This window comes from Trichosurus vulpecula, chromosome 6 (genome assembly GCF_011100635.1).
Source record: "Trichosurus vulpecula isolate mTriVul1 chromosome 6, mTriVul1.pri, whole genome shotgun sequence".
Lineage (NCBI taxonomy): Eukaryota > Metazoa > Chordata > Mammalia > Diprotodontia > Phalangeridae > Trichosurus > Trichosurus vulpecula.
The window spans coordinates 96,641,993-96,668,564 of record NC_050578.1 but is presented as its reverse complement, the minus strand read 5'-3'; the positions used below and the strand labels follow the sequence as shown (position 1 = coordinate 96,668,564).

At 39.1% G+C, this 26,572-nt stretch overlaps 1 protein-coding gene across 1 annotated transcript in view; it reads right to left on the bottom strand.

The window, feature by feature from the left end:
* Nucleotides 1-557: 557 nt before the first annotated feature.
* LOC118854692 (endogenous retrovirus group K member 8 Gag polyprotein-like) overlaps nucleotides 558-26,572 on the bottom strand; it is a 59,130-nt gene continuing 33,115 nt past the window's right edge. The window contains exons 2-3 of the mRNA XM_036764987.1: nucleotides 2,710-2,874; nucleotides 558-2,564 (exon numbers count right to left, since the gene is read on the bottom strand). Coding sequence (XP_036620882.1) covers nucleotides 558-2,564; nucleotides 2,710-2,874 — 2,172 coding nt within the window. The remainder of the gene's footprint in view (nucleotides 2,565-2,709; nucleotides 2,875-26,572) is intronic.

Sequence of the window (26,572 nt, the reverse complement as noted above, 5' to 3'; positions counted from 1 at the left end):
TGGGACTACAAAGGGACGGATTGTTCCTCTATTACCCTCACGATCTTCCCATTGCAACAGCTGTGTTGATTGCATAGTGTTGGAACTCTGCCCTATACCTTGTAAGTGGGTCAGGGAGGGCTGTAACGGCCAGGCAGGTGGCCAGTGTGCCTCAGAAATAACAGTTGAATCAGCCCCGGAATCGAGTAGGCCCATAAAGGATTTTCCCTGTATTTTAAGCATTAGTGTGGGCCTCTCTTGGGACAAGGCTTGGGCCCAGTAAATGTCTGAGGACCCGGGTGTGGAATTGCCCCTCTTATTTTTTGAAGCAGGAAAGGTGGTATTCATAGGAAGAGGGAGGGCTTGGGCAATGCGCTGATTGGGCTGGATTCTCACAGTATCTTTCAGAGCAGAAGCAATTATCTTAATCTCTCCTGCATAGTCATTATCGACAATAGTTGGGTGTATTGTTATTCCTTGAAGGGTGGTAGAGGCACGGCCAATAATGAGGAAAAAGGAACCTCTGGGCGGAGGGCCGAAGACTCCCGTAGGGAGGATTTGTGGGCCGTCCTCCGGTCTCAATATTGCGGCGGCGGTGGCACACAAGTCCACTCCTGCACTGCCTGCCGTTGCTCTGGAGAGCTGTGGGCAGGGTGGGTCCCCGTGGCTGGCTGGGCCAGTCCTTGAGGGGTCCGGGGCCGACCCCGCCAGCCGTTTCCCGACAACGGGGGGAGGGGTCTGCCCTCTATATCATGTGTTGCTCTGCATGTATTCCCCCAGTGAAACCTTTTTCTGCACCTGGGACACGGGGTGGCAGGTGCTGCGCGCCTTTTCTGAGCGGTGGGATTAGGTTGATTCATGGGGCATTGTCTGGCAAAATGACCCTCGGCTCCACATTTAAAACAGGTTTTCACAGTATTATCAACAGCTGCTCCTATAGTTAGAAATGCCTCTGACATGTTTTTCATAGGGTTTTGTAAGGCCAATATCGCCTGAGACATTTTTTCAATTTTTGCTGCTGTAGGATCTTGGATATCGCGGCATAGTTTAATCATCTCATTTAATGTCTTATCCTGCCATTGACCATTCAGTACACTTCTACATGGGCCATTGGCATTCTCAAAAGCCAGTCTTTTGATAATTAAATCATCTGATGCCTCATTTCCTAACGTCCTCTCAGCCGTCTCTAACAGTCGACTGACAAAGTCAGAGTACTCTTCATCTTTTCTTTGAGTGATCTTATTAAGGGGTGTAAAGGGGGAGCCTGTAACAGGAAGGGCTCTCCAAGCGCGATTAGCCGCGTGAGCAGTCTGTTCTAGCAAGCCTGTAGGTAACTTTCTTTGTTTTTTCTCTAACGCATATTCACCTCGTCCTGCTAATTTTTCAAAAGTCCAATCCCTATTAGCCTTAGATTTCAAGTTTCTTTTTTCGATGGTTTGACAGTGATATTCAAATTCTGCTTTCCAGGTTAGGAATTGTCCCCTTGATAGGGCGGCCTGAGCTACTCGCACCCATTCCCCGGGCAGCAGATAACCTCCTTGTCCTATAGCCTCAAGGGCAGAGAGAGTGAAAGGGGCATTGGGACCATATTTTTTCACTGCTGCATGGAGATCTTTGATATTCTTAAACTTTGGGGCTTTGTATTTAGAGGAGCATGATTTATTGTCCTCTTCTGAATCAGATTCCTGGTCATTATCCTCCACTTCCTCCTCCTGGCTTTCCTCCTCGGACTCCTCAAGTCCTGCGCTATTTTCAGGGGGGTGCTTATCAGAGTTTGTGTCCTCTGCATCTTTAGGTCTATTCTGTGTATTGCTTCTAAGAATAGGAAAGAGAAGGGATTTCTGTTTCTGTTTTGGTCGGGGAATTTTGTCTTGAGGGAGTGCTATAGGAGTACTTTTTGGGGCAGAGGGAGGAAGCAGTGCCTTCTGCAGGGACGCTTGTAGCGCCGAAAATTCCTTTACCATTTGATGATATTGATTCTGCATATTGACTGTCTTTCTTAATTCAGCCATGCGCTGGGTCAAATCTCTCTGGATTTGGGAAAGGTCCACAAGGGGGGGTAGTAAATAGGGGTGTGGGGAGAAAGCGTGGGATAGGAACACTTCTTGAGGGTTGTATGCAGCAGCCTCAACGTCTAAATTGGCTGCGTTCTCGTCAGGGAGCGGGCCGCTTTCGTTTTCGGGGGCAGTATTCATGCCGACTTTCCCCTCGGTAGGGAAGACCGGGAAAGTGAGTGTCTCTTCAGCAGGGTTAGGGAGTGGCGGGTAAATGGACTTAGCGGTAGGGGTAGGGGGAGGAGATTTTGCTTCCTCTTTGTCTTGTGAGTTTTCTGCGTGAAGGGAGGAAGCAGAAGCAGCGCGAGAAAGCGGAGCGAGACAGGATTCCGCCTGCACGAGTAACTGGCGGGCACCTTTGTCTCCTGTTGATCCCTCAATAATGTCATTAATTAAGGTCCAGAGGGAGAAGGCATTTATGGGAACTGACTCGGGACCTTCTTGTTTCAATCTTTCATTAAGATCTCTCCCTACTTTCTGCCATTTCCCCGGGTGTATATCTGGACCATTAACAATGAACCAGGGACATACCTTATCTATAAAAATAAAAAACTTTAAAAGGTCTTTTTTCTTTATCCTTATTCCTCTCTCTTTGAAGCTTTGTTTTAAATCTTTAAGAAAAACCTGTTCTTTGGATAGTGGTGATCCCATGATGTCGATAGACGCGAACACTTACCTTAAGGGGATTTTCAGGGTCCGGACGAGGGGCGTCTACCGGGTCCCTGTCCAGCGTTCGAGCCCCACGTTGGGCGCCAATTGACCTGGCCCGCAGGTCACACAATCGTGGGTTAGCGAAGCTGGAGAGGTCCGGGGAGCTAGGCTCGAGGGGAACCTGATGGCTCTAAGGGCCAAGAGGCTCGGAACGAGATCACGGAGAGGAAGGAGACTAGACGCGCTAATGGTGTAAAAAATGTCTCTCTTTATTGTTCCTGGTAAGGGTTTTTATGAGCATGTTATCAGAATGCCACGTCCCCAGAGGGGTGGCTAAGCATTGGACGCAGGCCTGCGTCATATCCCAGAAACGAGAGTTAGCCAGGAAATGAGAGCTAAGCGAGAAATGAAAGCTAGCGAAGGGAGGGGGCGCGGGTCAGGCAGAGGGGAGGGGTAAGGCGATTTTCCAGTCTCCGGCAGTATTTCACAAGAGATTATCCAATTTTTAATGCCATAGGTAGTAAATAAGGGTCTATTCCCCACAAATAATTATTATCTCTGCCTAGGTCCACAAACATATTGTCATACTTGTCTTTATTTCTGTTGAAATTGATATTTGCCCTCTCCACCATTAATTTTCTTCTTTGTTTTGTGGCTCCACTTTTTTTTCCCCAAAAAGAACTATAACTTTATCTAGAATGATTTCTCAATACTTGTTATGCTCCCTAGGAGTTTCCAAATAGTTTTTAATGTCTTGCGTTTCAGTGATGCTGCCTTTTCTCTCCCTGTCCCCATCATACAGTGTCTCTGGGAGTACAAAGTCCAGAGCTCATGAACATTATGAAAATGGCCATGCTAGCAGTACGCACCACTCAGGCATGTTTATGAAGAGTCCTCTGGTTTTGTTTGTATTTTCTTTTGTGTTAGTTCCAGGAGATGGGTCTATGTGTTACCAACACATTTCGGGAAAGACTTATGATACAGGAGCAAGCTGCGTCAATACTTGTTTATTTTGGGAAAAGGAGAATATGAGCAAATATACCCAACCTCCTATTGCTTTACTTCTGCTAGATGAAAGCATTTGAACCTATTTCTTAAGCCCAATTGCTGTCATGCCAGCTTGCAGACAGAAGCTAGGCAGTTGTGTTTTATCTTGATAACTTGTTATAATTACTATTGCAAAAAAAATTTGTTAGTTGTTAAAGTACTATAGTTTTAACCACCAAAAAAATACACAAAGGATTCTGGGAAGATGGTGGAATAGGTTAGACAATTCCAAACTCTCCAATTTCCCCCCACAAACAAGACAAAAAAGGGCTTTAGGGAGAATGTAGAGCAGTAAAAATAAATGAGAGTTGGGGCAGAACAGTGGTCTTCCTGGGACAACTGGAGAACATCTGAGGAAAAATCCCAGGACAGAGATGTGATACCTCTGAAGTCTAAACACCTCCAAACTAGTTCCACTGAAAGACAACCTGCCAAGCCCTGGGGCTAGTTGGGTTGGGAGGTAGCCTTGGTCCCAGCCACAGGAATTTTCACCTTTTACACAGTGTGGGGAGTCAGGTGTCTGACTGGGGCAAGATTGAGAGATCTGCTGATAAGGGATTCCAGACCCACCTGTGCTGCTGAGATGTGTCCCTGGGTGAGAAGAAGCCAGGACACTCCAGGTGAGTGCAGAAGTAGTGGGATGAGGACACCAATGACTATGGGCACTTACAGGAGGGTGGAATTCTTGTGGAACTGAAGGAAGACCTGAGGCCAGAGGCATTATACTCCATGCCCCCAGGACTAGAGGTGATTACAAGAAATTGCTATAAATTAAAAAAAATGAGCAGGTAAAGGAGAAAGAACCCAACCACAGAAAGTCATTATTGGAACAGAGAAGACTGGGGTTCATCTTCAGAGGAGGGTACTGAAGCAAAAAAAAAAAAACAAACAAAAAACAAAAAGTCTCTATTATCTCAAAGAGTAACATTAAATGGTCACCTGCCCCCAAAAGAATTTACAGAAAAATTTAAAAAGACTTTAAAAATCAAATGAGAGAGATTGAGGAAAAATTAAAAAATAAGAACAATCTAAGAAAAACCAGAATATTACGGAAAGAAAATTAACCGTCTGGAAAAGGAGATCCACAATTTTAAGAAAGAAAATGACTCCTTGAAAATTAGAATTGGGGAAGGGTAAGCCAGCAAAATTATGAGACCAAGAAATTATTTAAAAAATATAAAGAATGAAAAAATAGAAGAGAATGTGAAATATCTTGTAAGCAAAACTGATCCAGAGAACAGATCAAGAAGAGAAAACCTAAGAAAAATCAGATTATCTGAAAGCTATGATTAAAAAAAAGAATCTTGATAGAGTAATACAAGAAATATTTAAAGAAGTTTGTCCTAAAGTGTTAGAGCAAGAGGGAAAAGTAGGAATAGAAAAAAACCCACTGATCACCACCTGAAAGATTCCTACAAGGAAAACCTACAGGAATATCCTAGTTAAATTCCAAAACCCTCACCTAAAGGCAAAAATATTATTAGAAACAAGAAAAAATACAACTCAAATATGGTACAGCCACAATTAGAGTCACAGAAGACCTAGCAGTGGCAACTCTTAAAAGACTGCAGGTCTTGGAACACTATACATCAAAGAGCAAAAGAACTGGGGTTGGGGCTGATAATATCATACACAGCAAAGGTAAGCACAATTCTGAATGAAAAAATATGGACATTTAATGAATTGCCAGACTGTCAGGATTTTATTGCAAAAAGACCTGAACTAAATAGAAAATTTGACATACAAGATCCAAGAGAAATATAAGGTAAACATCAAAGACTAAGTTAATTACAAGGGATTCAATAAGGACAGACTGTTTGCTTTTTAATATGAGGAAATGTAAACTGTATGTCTAAGATTGTAAATATTAATTAGGTAGTTTGAAAGGAACATTGGGCTAGAGCTGAGTATAACGTGATTCAAAAAAGTAATGCCATGTAGGAGAAGGTGAAAAAGAGTAATTATCTTATACAAATGGTATCCAAGAGGAAGAACTGACACAGAGGAATTAGATGAGGACTGAAAGCTGATAGTTCTGGAGCCCTACTCTCATCGGGAATGGGTTTAAGAGGGAACAACATATATATTTGGAAGGCTATAAAAATCTTCTGAATTTAGATAGAAGTGAGGGCAAAGGGAAAGGATGGAGGTGAGAGGATAAGGAAAGGACTTTTATAGGAGGAGTAGGTTAAGGAATGGGAGGGCAAGGTAGCAGGTAGAAGTAAAGTAAAGGAATCAGGAGGAATAGGAAATAACAGATACACATAAACATAAAATAAAGATCAGGAGTAGAATTTATTAGGGGAAAAATGGGTAATAATCATGATCTCAAACAAAGTTAAAGTTAAAATAGATTTAATCAAAAGAGAAACATGGGGAAACTACACTACATGTCAGCCATATTAATCAATATTGTTTTAAGCTATTTAAAATAACTAGACAGTATAAGGTTGGAATATTGTTTTGCTGTAGGAAAGAATGAGTTGGTAGACTAAGAAAAATATGGAAAGACTTGGACTCATGAAGGAAGATGTTATCCACCCTCAGAGAAACAGAGGACAAACAAGTATAGTATAGTCTTACATAGATGCATATGAATGTATATGTTTATATTTGAGTATGATTATAAACATCTAAGTATATGTATGTGAATGTAAGTGCATGTATCCATGTCTATATGTATGTATATATATATATGTTATATGTATGTGTATATATGTATGTATGTGTATCCATGTGTGTATATATACATACACACTCTCTATATGTATATATGGATATCTTTATATGTATATCTCTATCTGTCTATCAATCTATCTATCTATCTATCTATCTACCTATCTATCTATCTATCTCCGTGCTTAATTGTAGCCTTGGGAGTGGGGGAAGAAGGGGGAAAAAAGAACAAAGTAAAAAGTGTATAGCAGAGAACAAAAGAAAACTCACAAGATAGTAAAGAAAAGATGGACAGCTCTGAATTCAATGTGTAGTATTTATTATATAGGTTTCTTGAAGTGGAAATGTATTGCTGTATATTTTGAATCCTCTCTTACATTCTGCTGTGTACATAGCAATACTTTTTTATTACTTTTCTTATTTTATATTTAAGTTTTAGTATTAAAGTTTATAATGTTTCCTTTTCTTTTCTATTGGGTATTTCAGTTTAAAATAAATTAATTGGGGGGGCGGAGCCAAGATGGCAGCTGGAAAGTAGGGACTAGCATGAGCTCCCCACCGAGTCCCTCCAAAAACCTATAAAAAGTGGCTCTGAACCAATTCTAGAACTGCAGAACCCACAAAACAGCAGAGGGAAGCAGGGCTTCAGCCAAGGACAGCCTGGATGGTCTCTGGGTGAGGTCTATCCCGCACGGAGCTGGGAGCAGAGCGGAGCAGAGCCCAGTGTGAGCAGCGTGGACCAACCAGACCAGGAGCAGGGTGGAGTGTGCCCTAGCGCCCTGAATCAGTGAGCTGCAGCAGTTACCAGACTTCTCAAACCACAAACACCAAAGACAACAGAGAAGGTTAGTGGGAAAAGCTGTGGGAGTGGAAGGAGTTCTAGGTTCAGCTACCACCCTGGGGGCAGTGGAGGTGGGGCAGCTACAGAACTAGAGCTGCAGTTGCTTCCAGCCCCAGGCCCACCTCGTGGGAGGAATTAAGTGGCGGATCAGAGCAGGAGTGAAGAACCTGCTGAAGATCTAAGTCCAGTCTGGGTTGGGGGTTCTTGGGGAAGGAGAAGTGCTGGTGTGGCAGAGCTGGTGCATCCCCCCAAGCTTGGAACATAGTTCTCTAAACTCTACAAGCAGTCATACCCCACTTAAAAACTCAAGGGTTAAGTTAGTTGGCTGGGAATATGGCCAGGCAGCGAAAATGCACCCAGATTCAGTCTCAGACTTTGGATTCTTTCTTTGGTGACAAAGAAGTCCAAAACACACAGACAGAAGAAGTTAACAAAGGCCTACAACAAAAGCCTCCAAGAAAAACCATGAACTGGTCCCAGACCATGGAATATCTCAAAAAGGATTTGGAAAAGCAAGTTAGAGAAGTAGAGGAAAAAATGGGAAGAGAAATGAGAAGGATGCAAGAAAACCATGAAAAACAAGTCAATGACTTGCTAAAGGAGACCCAAAAAAATACTGAAAAATACACTGAAGAAAACAACACCTTAAAAAATAGACTAACTCAAATGGCAAAAGAGCTCCAAAAAGCCAATGAGGAGAAGAATGCCTTGAAAGGCAGAATTAGCCAAATGGAAAAGGAGGTCTAAAACACCACTGAAGAAAATACTACCTTAAAAATTAGATTGGAGCAAGTGGAAGCTAGTGACTTTATGAGAAATCAAGATATTATGAAACAGAACCAAACGAATGAAAAAATGGAAGACAATGTGAAATATCTCACTGGAAAAACCACTGACCTGGAAAATAGATCCAGGACAGATAATTTAAAAATTGTTGGACTACCTGAAAGCCATGATCAAAAAAAGAGCCCAGATATCATCTTTCAAGAAATTATCAAGGAGAACTGCCCTGATATTCTAGAGCCACAGGGCAAAATAGAAATTGAAAGAATCCCTCGGTTGCCTCCTCAAATAGATCCCAAAAAGAAATCTCCTAGGAATATTGTCGCCAAATTCCAGAGATCCCAGATCAAGGAGAAAATACTGCAAATGGCCAGAAAGAAGCAGTTTGAGTATTGTGGAAACCCAATCAGAATAATCCAAGATCTGGCAGCTTCTACATTAAGAGATCGAAGGGCTTGGAATACGATTTTCTGGAGGTCAATGGAGCTAGGATTAAAACCAAGAATCACCTACCCAGCAAAACTGAGTATCATGCTCCAAGGCAAAATATGGATTTTCAACAAAATAGAGGACTTTCAAGCTTTCTCAGTGAAAAGACCAGAGCTGAATAGAAAATTTGACTTTCAAACACAACAATCAAGAGAAGCATGAAAAGGTAATCAAAAAAAGAACAAGAAAAAGAAATTGCAAGGGACTTACTAAAGTTGAACTCTTTTGTTTACATTCCTACATGGAAAGATGATGTGTATGATTCATGAGACCTCAGTATTAGGGTAGCTGAAGGGAATATGCATATATATGTGTATTTATGTATATATATATATATGTGAATGTGTATGTATCTATATATGTATGTGTGTGTATATATATATATATATATATATATATATATATATATATACAGAGAGAGAGAGAGAGAGAGAGAGAGAGAGAGAGAGAGAGAGAGAGCAGGCACAGGGTGAGCTGAAGATGAAGGGAAGATATCTAAAAGAAATAAAATCAAATTAAGGGATGAGAGAGGAATATATTGAGAGAGGGAGATAGGGAGAGATAGAATGGGGTGGATTATCTCACATAAAGGTGGCAAGAGGAAGCAGTTCTGGGGGAGGAGGGAAGAGGGCAGGTGAGGGAGAAATGAGTGAATCTTGCTCTCATCAGATTTGGCCTGAGGAGGGAATACCATACATACTCAATTGGGTATCTTACCCCACAGGAAAGAAGAGGGAAGAAAATAAAAAAAGGGGGGATGATGGAGGGGAGGACAGATGGGGGTGGAGGTAATCAAAAACAAACACTTTCAAAAGGGGACAGGGTCAAGGGAGAAAAGTTGGGCTGGGAAGGAGCAAAATATAGTTAGTCTTTCACAGCATGAGTATTGTGGAAGGGTTATACATAATGATATGCATGCGGCCTATGTTGAATTGCATGACTTCTTAGGGAGGGTGGGTGGGAAGGGAAGAGGGGAGAGAATTTGGAACTCAAAGTTTTAAAAACGGATGTTCAAAAACAAAAAAAAGTTTTTGCGTGCAACTAGAAAATAAGATACACAGGCAATGGGATGTAGAAATTTATCTTGCCCTACAAGAAAGGAAGGGAAAAGGGGATGGGGGGGGAGTGGGGTGACAGAAGGGAGGGCTGACTGGGGAACATGGCAACCAGAATATACGCCATCTTGCAGTGGTGGGGAGGGTAGAAATGGGGAGAAAATTTGTAATTCAAGCTCTTGTGAAAATCAATGCTGAAAACTAAATATATTAAATAAATAAATTTTTAAAAAAAGAACTTAAATACAAAAAGACATAAAAGAACATTTCCATGTAAACAACACAACATAAAGAGAGGATTCATTGTATAAACATGAATTTCCATTTCAGACTATTTGCTTTTTTTGCAAAAATTATGTACTGAATACCACACATTGTTTCAAAACTAAAAAAGTTAATTAATTAATTAATTTTAAAAACCCACTATACCGGAATTAAGAGAAAAGACATGGTAAAAGAGTAGCAATTTATTTTAAGTATTTAATTCAATTCTAAACAATGAACAGTATAAGGCTAAGTAAAATAAAGGAGTTGGCAGATGTGACTTTATTGCGTATCCAAAGACAATAAGAAATATCATTTCATGGGACATTTAGTCATCTTAAAGCTCAGTGATTGAACTATAGCTCATGATTTTGTAAGGAGGCCACAGTGGAGATTATTATCGTGTAGCGATCAATAGCTGTTACAGAAGAGGAAGAGAAATTATAAAAAGAACTCAAGAAAGAACTGGAAACTGAGTTAGCCTACACTTTAATAATCAGTAATTTCAATGCAAAGGTGAATATAGGGAAGGACCTTGAAAATAATTTTTGGACAAGAAACATGGTTTAGGCATAAGTAAGGAGAGAGGCCAAAGGCTTGAACACTATGTAAATGCTTCATCCTTCCATGAATACTTCATTGAAAAAGAAACTTTTGGGGCTCTGAACATAACAAGCGTTGTACAACATTGTAAGAAATGAAATTGGTTATAGTCTTACAAAGAGTAAATTCTTACAAATGAGTACCAATGTAGGAGTGATTCCTGAATCACTGTCTTTGCAGAGTCAGACTATTAACTTAGAGCTAAGATCAAAATCAATAACAAATCAAATGAAAGAAAAATGAAAATATTTAGTGAGTAATTGAAACAACTCCAACATGACCTTTTTAAACAAGATGTTGTCACTGAAAATTAGGGCATGTGTAAAACGATACGCATAAACCTAAATTACCACTGTTTCCTGAGAGAGGCATGTAGGTGCTGCACTGGTTAAAATGCTAGAGAGTGGGAGTCAGGAAGATCTCAGTTAAAATTTTGCCTTAAATACCTAATATGTGACCCTGTGCAACCAAGGGTGGGGAACCTGTGGCCTTGAAGCTACACATGGTCCTCTAGGTTCTCAAGTGTGGCCCTTTGACTGAATCCAAAGTTCACAGAACACATCCCCTTAATGAAAGGATTTCTTCTGTAAAACTTGGACTCAGTCAAAAGGCCACACCCAAGGACCTAGAAGGTCACATGTGGCCTTGAGGCTTCAGGTTCCCCACCGTGAACCTCTTTTAGCTTCAGCTTCAGTATCAGTAAAATGGGGATAATAGTGTCACCTGCCTCTCAGGATCATAGGGAGGACCAAATAACACTTCGCTAACCTTAAAAGTGCAATAGCAATGCTAGCTAACAGCTACTTCCAAAGGAACTTTAATTGATATAAACCACTACAAGAAGAATAGAAGCCATATCAATCGTCAAATGCTTGATCTCCTTGCTGCAGGTGGCAACTATTTAAAATATAAGCTCATTTCTGCAGTCCTGTGGAGAGCTGTGGAAGATGAGGAGCATAAACAGTAAGAAATGGTGGAGAAAAAAAAAGTTTACAGAAAGGCCTAAGTTAACCATATCTTTCCAAAGGCTTTCAAAAAAACAAAAAAAGAAAAAGAAAAACTCAGAATGACAGCAAAGATGATAAAAGGAAAAGTTCTCTAAAAATTTCTGTTAAAAATTCTTTTCTTTAATAATAACAGTGGAGTGACCACTTTTGGATTCTTTCATCGTAGTCCTGCATGTGCAACATGAGGAAACAGAAATAGTATTAAAGATAACAAAGATAAGAAGGACAGCTGATTAGAACAGTTATGGTCAGAGGAGGTCCCTGCTGGAGACCACAAAATTTTGAGGGCATTAAGGGATCTATTCTCAAGATATTGAAAGAATTCTGGCCAAAAAGTTACTAACCTATACCTACTCTTTGACCTACCCACACTAAGTCTATACCCTACTGTATATAAGGAAGACTTTGTTTTCCCTTTTAAAGTTTAGTTTCTCAGGATCCATGGCCATGACAATGTCTAGTTTCGAGGTGTTAGATAATAGCTCCCAGAATATCCCAAGGATTCGAAGTAGTAATTCCCAGAATCATAGTGATAGGCAGTTCCACTGAGGCTGTGCCATGAGATTTAGGGGTGACATAATTGATATTTACTATGCTTGCAAAGAATGAGGATATTGCTAAAGTTAACCTGTGAGCTTAATGTTGGCAAGATGCCTTCTTTGTCTGTTGCCCTATAAAGCAAGTGGGCACTGGTCAGGGAGTGGGGAAAGCACGGGGAATCTGTGTGTGCCTTGACTGGCCCCCATCAAGGCTCGAGGGGATTTAGGGGAGTGCACAAGCTGTGCCTGTCTCGATTGACCCTATAAAGATGTAGGGGTAGTTGCCGCCCCCACCCCCATCAGACACTGTGAGAAGGGTTGTTAGGGAATGCTGTAGGAGTTATGCTCCCACTATCAGCAACCTTCTGAGAAGTTTAGACTAGAATAAAGCTGATTATTAACCCCTTTGAAGCTGTTTTCCTATCTGACCAGATCAAGAGTGAACATGTTAAAGGCTAGAGTCTGAAACCTCCCATGTGTTATCTGTGAAACACCTACAGAGATCAAAGAAAGAGGAAAAGGATACATTTGAAAAAAAATGCTTATAGCAGCTCTTTTTGTAGTGGCAAAGAACTGGAAAGTAAGAGGGACTACCTATCAATTTGTTGTTCAGTCATGTCTGACTCTTCTTGACCCCCATTTGGAGTTTTCTTGGCAAAGATACTGGAGTAGTTTGCTATTTCCTTCTCCAGCTTATTTTATAGATGAGGAAACTGAAGCAAACAGGGTTAAATGATTTGTCCATGTTCAAACGTCTGAGGCTGGATTTGAACTCATGAAGATGAATCTTGCTGATTCCAGACCCGTAACAACAATACTACTTGCTGCTGCTGTGGCTATGTAAGGCCAATGACACCAGCACACAGGAGGGCTTCTAGCACAGGTTCTTTGATCTGCTTTTCTAAGGAAAGCAACTTTAAAGGATTTACAACCTCACTTTAATCAAACATATATATATATATATATATATACACACACATACACACACACACACACACACACATATATATATATACACACATATATACACACACATATGTGTGTATACATATAAGTATACGTATACATATACGTATACGTATACATAGACATATACATATACATATACATATACATATACATATACATATACATATACATATACATATACATATACATATACATATACATATACATCATTCACTTAGTTCAGGGAAAAAGTCAGCACCCTGAACTTCAGAGCAAATACAAACAGAAGAAGTAACACAAATCAACAAAAAGGCTTCTGTCTGACCATAGTAATACACAGACAGTTATCAGGGAGAGAAGCACCAACATCTGGGTTTTCAAAGCCAGAGAGGGGGGAGCTCCTATCCAGAGTCTCATCTGGCCAAATCACAGGATTGCTCTTCCAATGAGTGAGCCCCCAAAGTAAAACCGCTCCTCTTGCAGTTTTGAGAATTCTTGATTCATGATTCTCAATTCTTGCTTCTGATTTCAATAGCTATCCTTTGGGTATGTATACCCTTTTTCAGGGCCCAACGGCTTCAAGCTTCTTGAGGGCTTCACACCTCTCAAGGGTTTCACACTTCTTGTGACTTAATTAGCAAAAGGGTGTGGGCCTTCCTACAAACAAAGGCAAACCTCGGTCAAAGGCACTTGGTTGCCTTAGTGCTAAGAAGCACTCCAAAAGAAAAAAAAAAACAGTGAAAAGTTCCATTTTGCTTGCCCTTACAAGGCCCAGCACTCTACCCAGCACTGTGCCACCTAGCTACCCATGCCTATCAATTTGAGATAAACAAACTATGGCATATAAATGTAATGGGATACTAGGGTGCTGTAAGAAAGTTCTGAAAGGGTAGGTTTTGTTGAAACCTGTGAAGACTTGTATTAGCCAATGCAACAATTTATATAATAAAAACAACATTGTAAAGACAACTTAGAAAGCCTTCAGGATTCTGATCAATGCAATAACCAATCATGACTTGAGGACTGGAGTCTTCCCTACCCTTGATGAAGAAGTAATTTGCTATTACACAAAGTATCCAAGTAAAGTCCTCTTTCATCTTAACCTGAGGTTGACTTCCAAGTCCCATGGCTCTTTCTCTGTGGGCTGACTGCTTCTGACTTTTGCCTGAATTCACACATAGGCAGCTCTCCACTCCTGCTCCATGTCTCAGCTAATGGGGACTGCTCCCTTCCAAGCTCTCCCTGCTCCTGACTGACAGCAGGCTCCAAGCACTCCTGCCAGCAGCTTCTGCCTCTGGGAAAACAAAGCTTAACCGGACAACAACAATATTTATACACATTATGGACACAGCCATTTCAATTCACTTTCAAAGTTCAAAGCCTCTGTGATAACAGCTCAATTTACTTTAACAGCTCTTAAATGAGGCTTAAGCTAAGCCTCCTTCCTGCCGGCAGGTTTCTGCCCTACAGCTCTAATCATTTTTAAAGTTCAGAGGCTTGTGAAGAAGTGAGTCTTCTCTCTCAGAGGTCTCCTCTCAGAAGTCTCCCCTTGGCTAACACTCATTCTCCTTCGTTGTCTCTTCTTTTCATTTTCTTCTTCTCAACATTGGCTCACCCTCTCAATGTTGGCTCTTTTAATGTCTGCTTTCTCAACGTGGGCTCTTCATATATACAGTTCTACTTGGCATCTGATCGGCCAGAGCCCACATGCATGTATCTGATTGTCTAGAGCCCACTTGTGCTAATCTGATTGGCTCAGTGCAGAGAGGCATGCAAGACTTGGTCTGGGAAACTGAATAACAAAAAAGAAAAACAGCAAATAATCCCACTTTGGTTGCCATTACAAACACTCATCAGCTGTGTGACTTTTTGAAATTTAGTTTCCTTATCTGTAAAATGAGCCTGTAACACTTCATAGGGTTGTTTTGAGGTATAAATAAGAACATATTGAAAATACTTTGCAAACCTTAAATCATATGTACAATGTCATACGTTTTTATTATGACAACTTCCAATTGTTGGATAGTAGTTTAAAAAGTATATGTGTATATATATGTATATATATATACATATATATGTAATACACATATATAACCAGCATAGTTTTTGAGATGTTAGAAGCATTCTATTTTAGTCTTTCCAAATTTATCAATGCCTTCTCTTCTCCTCTCCAACTCTATTAAAAAATAGAATTCATTCTTACTGGAAGTCAGCATGACATAGTTTATTCTGTTGGAGTTTGAGTCAGGATGACCTCGGTTCACATCCTACCTTTGACTTTCATTGACTGTATAAACATGTGTAAGTCACTTCTCTGGGCATCAACTTTCTCATCTGTAAAATGAACATAATAAAACTTTTAGCACTTAGTTCACATGATTATGGTGAGGAACATGTTGAAATGTACATAAAGCTTTTTTCAAACCATAAAGTACCATATAAATGCCAGCTCTTCTTCTCTTCCTTGTCCTCTTTTTTCTCTAATTTACTTCTTCCCATAAGTCTAGACTTGCCTATCCAGTGGCTAGAACTGATTGGCAGGTGTAGCAACAAGAATCTATCCATTTTTCTATATGTATGTATATACATATATGCAAGTATATATACATATATACACATACCTACATACACACATATATGTATACAGAAAAAGTGAAAGGGAGAGAGAAAGAGAGAGAGAGAGAGAGAGACAGAGAGAGAGAGAGAGAGAGAGAGAGAGAGAGAGAGACAGAGACAGAGAGACAGAGAGACAGAGATACAGACAGACAGAGACAGAAAGACACAGAGAGAGAGAGAGAATGCTAGCCCCATGATTTACTGACACAGGGGGCTTCTGCTGACTGACTGACTTTACCACCATAGAGCAACATATCCTCTGTTGTTACAGTCTTAGAGCATCGTCTGGGCATATTAAGAGATTAAGGGACTTGCCCATAACAGAACTTGAATCTAGGGCTTTTTGACTCAGAGGCCAGCTTTCTATCCAGTCATTAAAATACTTTCTTTTCAATGAGAAGTTCAGCTTCTCTACGGAATTGACACACAGTTGGGGAGCTGCCTTCCTGGAAGCCCATTGACGTTCCACTCAGAAATTAAATAGGTGGGGCATTAAACTGACCATATTCAGTGTGCCATCATTAGCTGTGTGATTTTTTGAGATTTACTTTCCTCATCTGTAAAATGAACCTGTAACACTTACCTTGTAGGGTTGTTTTGAGGTATAAATAAGAAAGTATGGGAAATACTTTGTAAAACTTAAAGCATATGTATAATGTCACATTTTTTTATTATGACAATTTCTAATTGTTGGATAGTAGTTTAAAAAGTATGTGTGTGTATATATGTATATATACACATATATACATGTATACACAAATAAATGGGGTCATGCCCAGGGTCACATAGCTAGTAAGTGTCTGAGGATGGATTAGAACTCAGGTCTTTCTGTCTCCAGATATAGTGCTTTATCCACTGGCCCCTATGATCCGTAAGGGGGGAGTATCACTTGGACGCATGGAAGGGAGAGTCCTACACTACCCTTTGAGAGAGATGCTCTCCCCCAAGGATACAAGATAGCTGCTGATAAGGAGACCTCTCACAAGGAGGAGAGAAGAAAGTTGGGATCAGGTAGGGAGGCTCTTACTAGTGATATGACCAATTAGTTTACATAATTAGAGGCGAAACTCAATCATTTCTACCTACTGAAGAATTATAAGGCTGTAAAGAGAATTTTAAATGTCCATAACTTGTGCCCAAGATCCAGTGAACCTGTCCTTGTTATAATTAGATTTATGTGGGTATTAGTTTCCTCATCTATAAAATGGGGGGGTTAAACTAGATGATATTAAAGATCTCTTTCAATTCTAACATTTTATTGGGTATTCCATGGACTATGTAAGAGATGTCGCATTTATCTGATTTGATAAAACATTTCTGGTACTTTTTGTTAGACCTTTTCTGGTACCTGTTATTTTATGGCCAACGAACATTTTTTTTAATAGTGTTCTTTGTTATTATGAACAATGGCAACATCTCTGAATTCTTAGTAGATACAAATTATATCAATATGTCTTCGTGGGTTTTATAGGAAATGAAATTCATTCTATTGTCATTCTACAGAATATTCTCTCTCTTGGATTGATTTCTCAAAATTAAATAAGCATGACGGCTGTCATATTCTCTTTGTTCAATCTCATGGGCCAATTCCTGAATGCCCTTTATGCAATTTGCTTTTAAATGATCTTCATTTCTGCTTGTTTTCCTTCAAAGTCTGGTTAGAAGCTATTAACACTTTTTGTTTCCTGTAACATTTTTCTTTTCTGATCGAAAACTATAAGTGTAGTTTTCTTTTAATAGCATTTGCCCCTGGCTAAAAAGGAAAACTTTTTTTTTTTGATTAAGAAAAATAAAAATAAATCAAAGCTATATGTAGTATTTTTAAATAGTCTGTGAAACGTGAATAAGATTTCCAAATATAGGTTCCATTTCTCAACAGTCCTTATTGGTCCCATGAAGCTTGTTGTATTCTTTGGGGGTGAGTACAAATTCCAAAGTATGTTTTTAGCATCTTATTTTGAAATCAAACCCTTTTCTGTGCTTCAGGGAGAACATTACTCTTTTTACTGTTAAAACATCTCCTAGGAAGACTTAGAAGTTTTTTCTTAAAGACAAACTCTACTGTTTAATCTACAAGCCCAAATGTGAGCATACCTATGTGTTCTATACCATCTTAAAATCTAATCATCATTTTTATTAAAGCATGTAATACCCTGGGCCTCTCTATTTTGAATCCATGGCCATTCCAGAAGCTAGCCCTTTCCGCTCTTCTAGACTCTACCTAGAATTATAAATAACCGAGTTATTGGGAAAAATACATAAAGTGACTTATGGCAAGTTGAATAATAGTAAACTCCTTGTGGGCAGGGCATGGGAGGAAAACAACAAATTGAGAATGTTACCTAGGTACAGTTCTATATGCATGATACTAAATTTATGACATTAGCATTTTAGTGTGAAGGCTTTTTTTTTAAAGTAGGGTATATTGGTGGTTCTAGGTTAAAGGTTCTGATTTTGGCATCTTTTTTCAGTGTTCTTTTAAATTATATTTTCTAACTGTATTGAGACATCCTGAAGCCTTGGTTGGATCAAGGGACTACAGGCTCAGGCTGGTGGTGTCACTTTCTCGTCACAACAGTACATGGCAGCCATGAAAGCACCAAGGAGCTCTGAAATTTGGTTGGTAGATCATGATGGGTAACTCAGAAAAGGAGTCTTACTCAGTTCAATCAATAAGAGGTATCCTCAATGCGTATATTTGTGGAATATCCTCTTTCTACGTCTAAGTAAATCTTTTTTTGAACTGTTGAATAAATCTACAACTCTCTCAATTTGTTCCATTATCAAACTGCTGAATGACCAAAGTTTTTCTTATTTTGTTCTCATATTGGACTTAAACTACCAGGAGACTTACCTGAGTCAGGCACAGCCAAGACCACTACCACTACCCTTCTCTCAATCCTTTTCCATCAAAAAATTTCTCTGAAACAAATAAGCCTATTTGAACAAAACAAATCCAGACAGTGGTCAGAAAATATCTATGTCCTTCTGCACCGACAGTCCATCACCTCCTGACCAAGTGGCAGGAAGTTTGTTTCAGCATCAGTCTTCTAGAGTTGTGGTATGTAACTGGGTTGCTTATAGATCCTAAGTCTTTCGTAGGTTATTTTCTTTTACAACAGTGTATTGAATATATAATTGCTCTGGTTCTGGTCCTTCTCTCTACATCAGTTCATACAAGTCTTTCCAGGGTTCTCTGAAAGGCTCTCTTTCATAATTTCTTACAGTACAATGATATTTCCTTCCATCCATATTACATAGTTTGTTCAGTGTCTTCAGGCACTGCCTTTACTTCTGGTTCTTTGTTATAACAAAAAGAACTGCTATCAATATTGGTACACATTTTTGTCTTCATCTTGATAATAATTTAATATCAATTTAATAACCTCAGTAAGGGCCAGAGCCTGAACTAATCAACCAGAAGAAGAGCTTGGACCTAACAGCTTCTTTGGTCTCTGAGTTTACTCAGAGAATAACTCTTCCTATGTCAACAAGGCCAGATGGGGCTGACTTAAGGGCATTCTTTCCTCTGTCTATAGCCATTAAGGATGAGACCCTTAACCTGAGACACTATCTTGAATAATGGGACATTTTCTTATCTTAATATTTTATGCACATATACTATATTATGGCATGTTAATGGTAAAGAAAACATAGATATTCTGGATCATAATTTCAATTGACACTTTGTCAACACTTTTGTCTTATTGTATTTACCACCTATTCAATTAAGAAAATTCCTTTCACATACTATTTTTAAACATACATGGATGTCATAAAGGTGAGAGACACAGACATTCTGAGTTGGGACTGTTCCAAAATGTATTTAAGCCTTCTCATTCTTTTGTTCAGACAGTCAGATTTTATCTGGCTCCATACATATATGTATGCCACTAGCTTTAAGGGAATAAACAATATGCATTTACATATCACCTAGCTTGTTTGCCTCCTTTAACCAAACTTTAGATCAACATTCTATTTGTAAAGATTTACTTTTGCTAACCGTCCACACTATTTAAACTGAAACGATTCTTTTTTTTTCCCCTAGAGAAGGATATTTATTTTAATTTCATCCTTAATTAAAATTTCCCAATGCTTGAAGCAGCTCTGCCTCCTTACAAACTTTGTAACCTTGGAAAACCTGTTAACCCAATCGGCAAGCATTTGTTAAACATCTGCTATGTTCTAGGCTTTTCTCACCTATGGAAACTTCAATTTCTTCTTCTGCAAAATGGACTTAATAATGCTTGAGTCACCTACCTGACAGGATTATTAAGGAGATCAAACAATGGATCCGTAAATGTTTTGTAACTGTGAAGCACCAGATAAAGGTGAGCTAACCCTGCCCCACCCCCAGGGTAAACATACATTTAATCATCATATTTTCTCTTTCCTGGATTCTGTTCAGTGCCTCCCCCCCACCCCCCCACCCCTTAGAGGCAAATAGGTGCTGCAATGGAGAGAGTACTGGATGTGGAGGCAAGAAGACCGGAATATGAAATGTGCCTCAGACAATCACTAACTGTGCGATCCTGGACAAGTCACATAGCTTCTATCTGCCTCAGTTTTCTCATCTGTAAAATAGGGATGATAATAATAATGTCACTTTACCTGCCAGGGTTGTTATGAGGGTGAGATGATATTTGTGAAGCTCTTTGTAAACTTTAAAGAATTATATAAATGCTAGTGACGATGACGATGATGACGATGAGTTATGATCTCATTGATCTAGTCAGTGCCGTGTTGTTTGCAATCGATTCAGTTTTTCTTTTCCTCAGCCTTTTAAAATGAATGACATTACTTGAAATTCTCTGTCTGATACAGATCAGACTGACACAATTTTTTTGTTGTTGTTGTTGTTCAGTCATTTCAGTAGGGTCCCCATTTGGGGTTTTCTTGTCAGAGATACTGGAACGGTTTGCCATTTCCTTCTCCATTCGTTTTACAAGTGAGGAAACTGAGGCAAACAGGGTAAAATGACTTACCCAGGGTCACACAGCTATTAAGTGTCTGAGGCCAGATTTGAACTCAGATCTCTTTGACTCCAGGCCTGGCATGGCATTGCCTAATTTCCAACATAAGTTTAGATCAAACTATTCAAGAGCGGAAGTAACCTTTTAGCCTTTACATATCACAATGTTTAATTTTCTATTTCTTTTCTAAATTCATTCCCATGAATTGGATCTAATAAATCTGAGAAACATATGAAGGACTCCAAAATTAATCATAAAACTATTTAATCTTATTCTGATAGGGAAGGTGATGAGGTGAGGCAGACAGGGGTATTTGAGGCAGATGAGCAAACAGGATGCAGGATATGAGATAAGGTGCAGGATGTGGGCAGCCAGAAAAGCAATCAAAGAAAACTATGCATTGAAGTCCCCTACTGTGGACTTGGATGTGTGATTTCACAAAGCACCATCAATTAACCCGACAACTCTACCCCTTCCCTTTCCTATTCTCTTGGCTTATGTGTACAGACTACATGACATTCTGGAGAAGTCCTCCACATTCTATTGCTTCTCTGCATGATAAAGGCACCTCCGGATTACCTGATTTCCCCAGGCATTCTCTATCCCCCAAAACTGTATTTAAATCATGACCCCTAACCCGACTGATGGCCCTGTTTCTCTCGGGGGGAAGAGGATCCACTTGGGTGCATCACCCCCATAAATGCCCTTCTTTAATTTGCAGACTACTGGAGTGAATTCTTTCAGGACAACAAGATGTCTATTCCTCATCACTTCAAGTGGCACCCGAACATTCTTGTATGCCTCCTGAACTCATCAAAGGCACTATAGTGCAATGGATAGAGATTTGGCTTTGGACTCAGGAAGGCCTGGGTTCAAGTTCTGCCTTGGACACATACTGGCTCAGGGACCCTGGACAAGTTACTCCATTATCGCATAACAAGAATGCTGTTTATTTCTAAGTATTTTGTTTTTCTTTTTGAAATGCAAAGTGAGAGGGTGTTTCAGCCTCTTTTCTCGGAGGGGCTATCAGAGTATGCATTAATAGTTATAAAGAGAGATACTTAATGTTGAATGTTTCATTACATGGTTGACAAAGGTGCCTGAATTCTGGTAGTTCAATATCTTTGATGTTAATCATTTTTATGACCTGCATTAATGACATTTAACAAACCATCTTGATTTTCAGTGCCAATAGTTTAACTCATTGTTTGAAGCTAAAGATTCATTCTTTTTTATCTTTCTTTTTTGGTACTTGGAGTAAATAGCCCTTCTCTGAAATGTGATTGCATTATTCCAAAAACAGTTTGTTTTCCAAGAATATTGAGAAATGTTGAAATTTTTTAATCTAATGAACATATTGTACAGTTTTTTTTTGTAAAATTGATTTTTCAGGAACTGTTTTGTAAGACTTATAAATAAAAAGTCCCCCACCCACAAGGATCTTTCACTTTAGATAAAGAATTAAAATCTTGGAAATCATACCGAAATTCTATAGCTATCGTGGAGTTTAATTCATCATTTAATTCATCAAGGGATGAATGTGATTTTGAATGCTCTTAGCTAAAATATTTAATTCCTCTTTTGAGAACAGTTACCATTGATTGAACCTGTGTCAACACACAACACAACTGGCTTTGTTCTTTTCACTAGTTGCCCAGTCAAGTGTCTCAGAGAAACACTAGATGCATCTGGAATCTGGTCAGTGTAGGCTAATTTTTCACCAGCCATAATCACAATACTTCATAGTATTGCTTAGTAATAATTCTTCAAGAGGCCCTGTGGTCAAAGATTTGTCACTCAGTGGCCAAGCTGGTGTTAAGCCTACTAACTCTGCTCATTCCAACTCCATGGGAGTCTGCTGCCTTCAGAACCTGGTATTACTTCTACAATACAAAACGACTTTTTGAATTATAAGGATGCATGGATGATTTAAAAAAATGTAAATTTATTTTTAAGGACTCTGTTAATTTAAGGACAATTTTAATGAGGCAGTTGACAAAATCAATACCATTCTCATTTTTCTATCAAAAACGTAAATGAATACAATGAATTGCCTATTATAGATTATTTGGAGATAATCAAAGTTGCTAAGCTGTAGGTAACCTCTTACTATGTAAAGCCAGGCAGCATCTCCCCCAGTGGAGAGAGGAAAACTTGTAATCAAGTTTACCCCTGACACATACTGGCTGGGTGACGCTGGACGAATCACTTAACCACTTTGTACCCCAGGTAACCCTTTAAAGACTTTAAGTGGCCCAGCAGATTCACATCTTTCTTGATGGAAGGCATTTCCTTACTGGGAGTTCCCTAAAATAATGTCAAATCTTTCAAATCTTTCCTTCCCCCGAAATAATCGAGACACTTCTAGTCAGTAGTGTTCCAGGTAACTAGTGGTTACTGTATTTTCTTGATTTTTATTGGCACGCCTCCTTTACTATCAGTGTCAATCAGGGCAGATTTTCTTTTTTGGTGATCACATTCTTATCAATTTTGTGAAAACAATAAAAATTCTTAGAAGCAAATGTGCATTGTTAGAATACTCAATAGAGTAACATCTAATAAAGGTGTGAGTATTAAGCTAATGCTTAAAGTTCACATTGCTCTGTGGGCTTGGGTTAGGAGACATTTCCATGGCAGTTTAATAAGATTTCCATATTTGAAATTCAGTCACAAAAATGAGTAGTGGCTCCAGGCCTTTGTAGTTAAGCTGCTGTTTGGTAAGTTATTGTACTTTCTTTATAGGATTTTCCATTAAGATACTCATATGCATACATTGATAATTCATCCGTTTGACATTGTTTCTTCCAACCGACATATTTTCCTTTCTAAGAGGTTTCCTTAAAGGTCTGAAAGATATATTTCTCCTATTGCAGTTACAAACTTTTTTCATGTGAATAATGTTGTTTCCTTGTTTTGAACAGTCATGTGTTTCTATTGAAGAAATACATGTACTTTTACAGAAACAATTCTGTAGCTATACTATGAATCATCATGTTGCCTTTGGTCAGCTCTGTTCATTTTTTAAGAGAATTGATTTTTTTTTTAACAGATTGATTTTGTATCCAGAAAGTGGCAGATGTTAATGAAAAGTAGTATTTTCATTTCTCCCTTAGATTGCCATAAGATACTGAAATAACATTCTGGGCCAAAAGTGATACCCACAAATAGGCTTTTGTTTTCAAATGATAGAAAATTTAATATTATTTCTTACTTTTCAAATTAATCTCATGTTTGTGAATCTCAAGTCATTAATGTAATGAGGGACTGGCCAATGAAGGTTTAATCCTTTGATTGTGATCAGTATTCTCTTGTATGCTGCTAATCCATATGGATGCTTGTGGAACCAGCTTACAGAAATGCATGGTGACGTGAAATGGATGGGTCCTGAATCTGATTCAGAGTATACGCAAATATTCTATGACTCTTTCCTGTCCATTTTCTGTGTGGTAAAGAAAAGTCTTTTAATTGGCTGCTGAGCTGGAAATGAAAAAATTGTCATTTCTATGGCAGTTTAATAAGATTAATACATTTTAATAAGATTAATAAGATTTAATAAGATTTAGTAAGATTAAAAAGATTTAATAAGATTAATGAGAATGTGAAACCACATCCTCACTTCCCTGGAACTAAGTGAGGAAGAACAGTTGTGAGATTCTGGGTGGGAGAATGACTAGACATTTTATTTGCTATATCTTCTAACCTGCAATGACATGTGTCCCCTGAATAAGTGGCCACGGTGTTTCTTCTGCCCTCATTGTGTGGATTCTTCCCTGACCAGAAGAGAAAGAATATTGTAGACAGAACAAACTTGTGAGCATCGAAAGGTCGAAAGAGTTACCAGATTTCCATCAATGGAAGCTGAAGGCAGAGACTGCCATCCCCTCTGCAACTGAGTCAGCTAAGAAGCCAGCAGAACTCCAACAAGCTACTTGCATGACCCAGTCCGGTGAATCAACCTAGCATCCCAGACAATCAAGGGAGTGCTATATCAACTGATTATGTCACTTTTGGAAGTGAGCTTTGTGGGAGGAATATTTGCAGCCATCACTCTAAGGTCAAGCCCACTTTCCCCAGAGACTGAAGTATAGAGGGAAATGTGTACCGCAACTTTGGGGGGATGTTTTTGTAATTTGGGTTTTAACATATTTTCTCATTAAATATCCCATTATGAAAGAGAATGTTAATTGCTTATTGCTATTACTGAGATATCAACTAAATGAGGCTGAGAGGTCTGAACTAGCAATGGCAAATGATATTGAGAAAGTAATAACTGGGGATTGATATAAAGACAAGACATTAGGGGACTGATGTTGGGGAGAAGACAATGGCATTAGAAGAATCCCATAGCTCCTCAAGGTTACCCTTAGGACTCTAGAGGTAAGATGAAGAGTAAGATGAAAGCTTACTCTAAGAACCCAACTCACCTGTCTTATTACAGGTTGGGAGAGTCACTTTAGAGCCTTTCTACACAAATAATTTTGTTCGCATTTTATTTGTAGAAATGATTTAAATCACAAGCTTTTGCAGCTTCAACCAACATTCATATCAACTAAATGCAAGGCATTGTGGTAAACACTGGGAATATAAATCTAAAATTGTCCAGGACCTCAAGGGTGAATTGGGAGTTACAAACCTGGAAGATTACAGTGCCCTAAACAGAACCAGGGAAACTCTGGGAGGAGAGAGTTTGAGGAAAATGTTAGTTTAGCTTGGAACATGCTGAGTGTGAGATGCAGCTAGTACCCAGAAGTGGTAATGTCCATTAAGCAGTTGGCAGTAAAGGAATGGAGTTCTGGGCTGTCTTTTGAATGCCCTGCACCAGCTAGCTTTGCACATGGTGGACACAAATGCTTATTTCATCAGGTGACAGCAAGACAGATTTTGATAGAATTGGAAGAGATATTGGAGGTCACCTAGTCCAGCCCTTTCATTTTGCACATAAAAAAAAATTGAGACCAAGGAAGGTTATGTAATCTGCCAAAGATAACACAGGTATCAGAACTGGATTTGAACTCAGGTACTGCCACATTAAATCCAGTGTTCTTTCCACTGTACATAAATTTAGGAGTCATGTCGAAATGCTAAGGGAATCATTGGGGATAAATGATATTACCAAAGTAAAGAGTATAAGAAGAGAAGAAAAGAGGGCCCAGCATCCCACTTTGGGGGACATCCACACTTGGCATGTATATGATATATGAAGACATTTTATTTTATTTTTTTCCAATCAATGTTTCAGTGAGGTATTATCTCTGAGAATCTCAAATGTTCCCCTTCCCCACCAACCCAATTTCTTTCTTTATCGGTTGCAGCATGAGAGAACTAGAAAATGAACTTTTATTGCTCAATAGAGGGCTATTTCTTAGAGGTGTGGAGAAAATTAAATCTGTTTTAAACATGCTATTATGTTCCTACTCTCCCATTTAATTCCCCTTATGTCTAAACATTCCTTCTCCCCACCCTCTTATGACGAGAGGATGATCTTTCTTTTATTTCCATGGGGGTGGATAGCCATTCGGAATGGGTAAGGTAGGCAATTCTCAGCCTGTCCATTTTCCCAAGCCCAACATGCTTTTCTAGCTCGATTTTAATGACAAGTTCCATTCAACAGGAGGACTTTTCATAGGCATTGTTAACATGAGTCTATGATTGACTATTTTAACACAAGCTCAGGAATGTATGCTGACTCCTTTGCTTACTGCAGCTTCAAAGTAGAGAGGCTTGATCTCATATGGCCAGCAGAATCTGACATCACTGAAAGATGCTGCGAGTCTGGTGCTGATGCAAAGCTAATGGATGAAGGAATAAAGCATTGATTAAGCATTTGCTATGTGCAAAACACTGCTAAGTGCTGGAGGTGTCTATAGAGGAGTAAGGTAGTCCTTGTTCTTAAGGAGTTTGCATTCTAATATAAATGATTGGGTAGTGAGAAGCCTTGTGGTACAGTCTCGTTCATCTACTAGACAATTTCAACAGGCCATAAATGAACTGACTCTAGGAAACATTCTGATCATCACAACTTTGGCAGGTCTTGTACAGAGACAGAC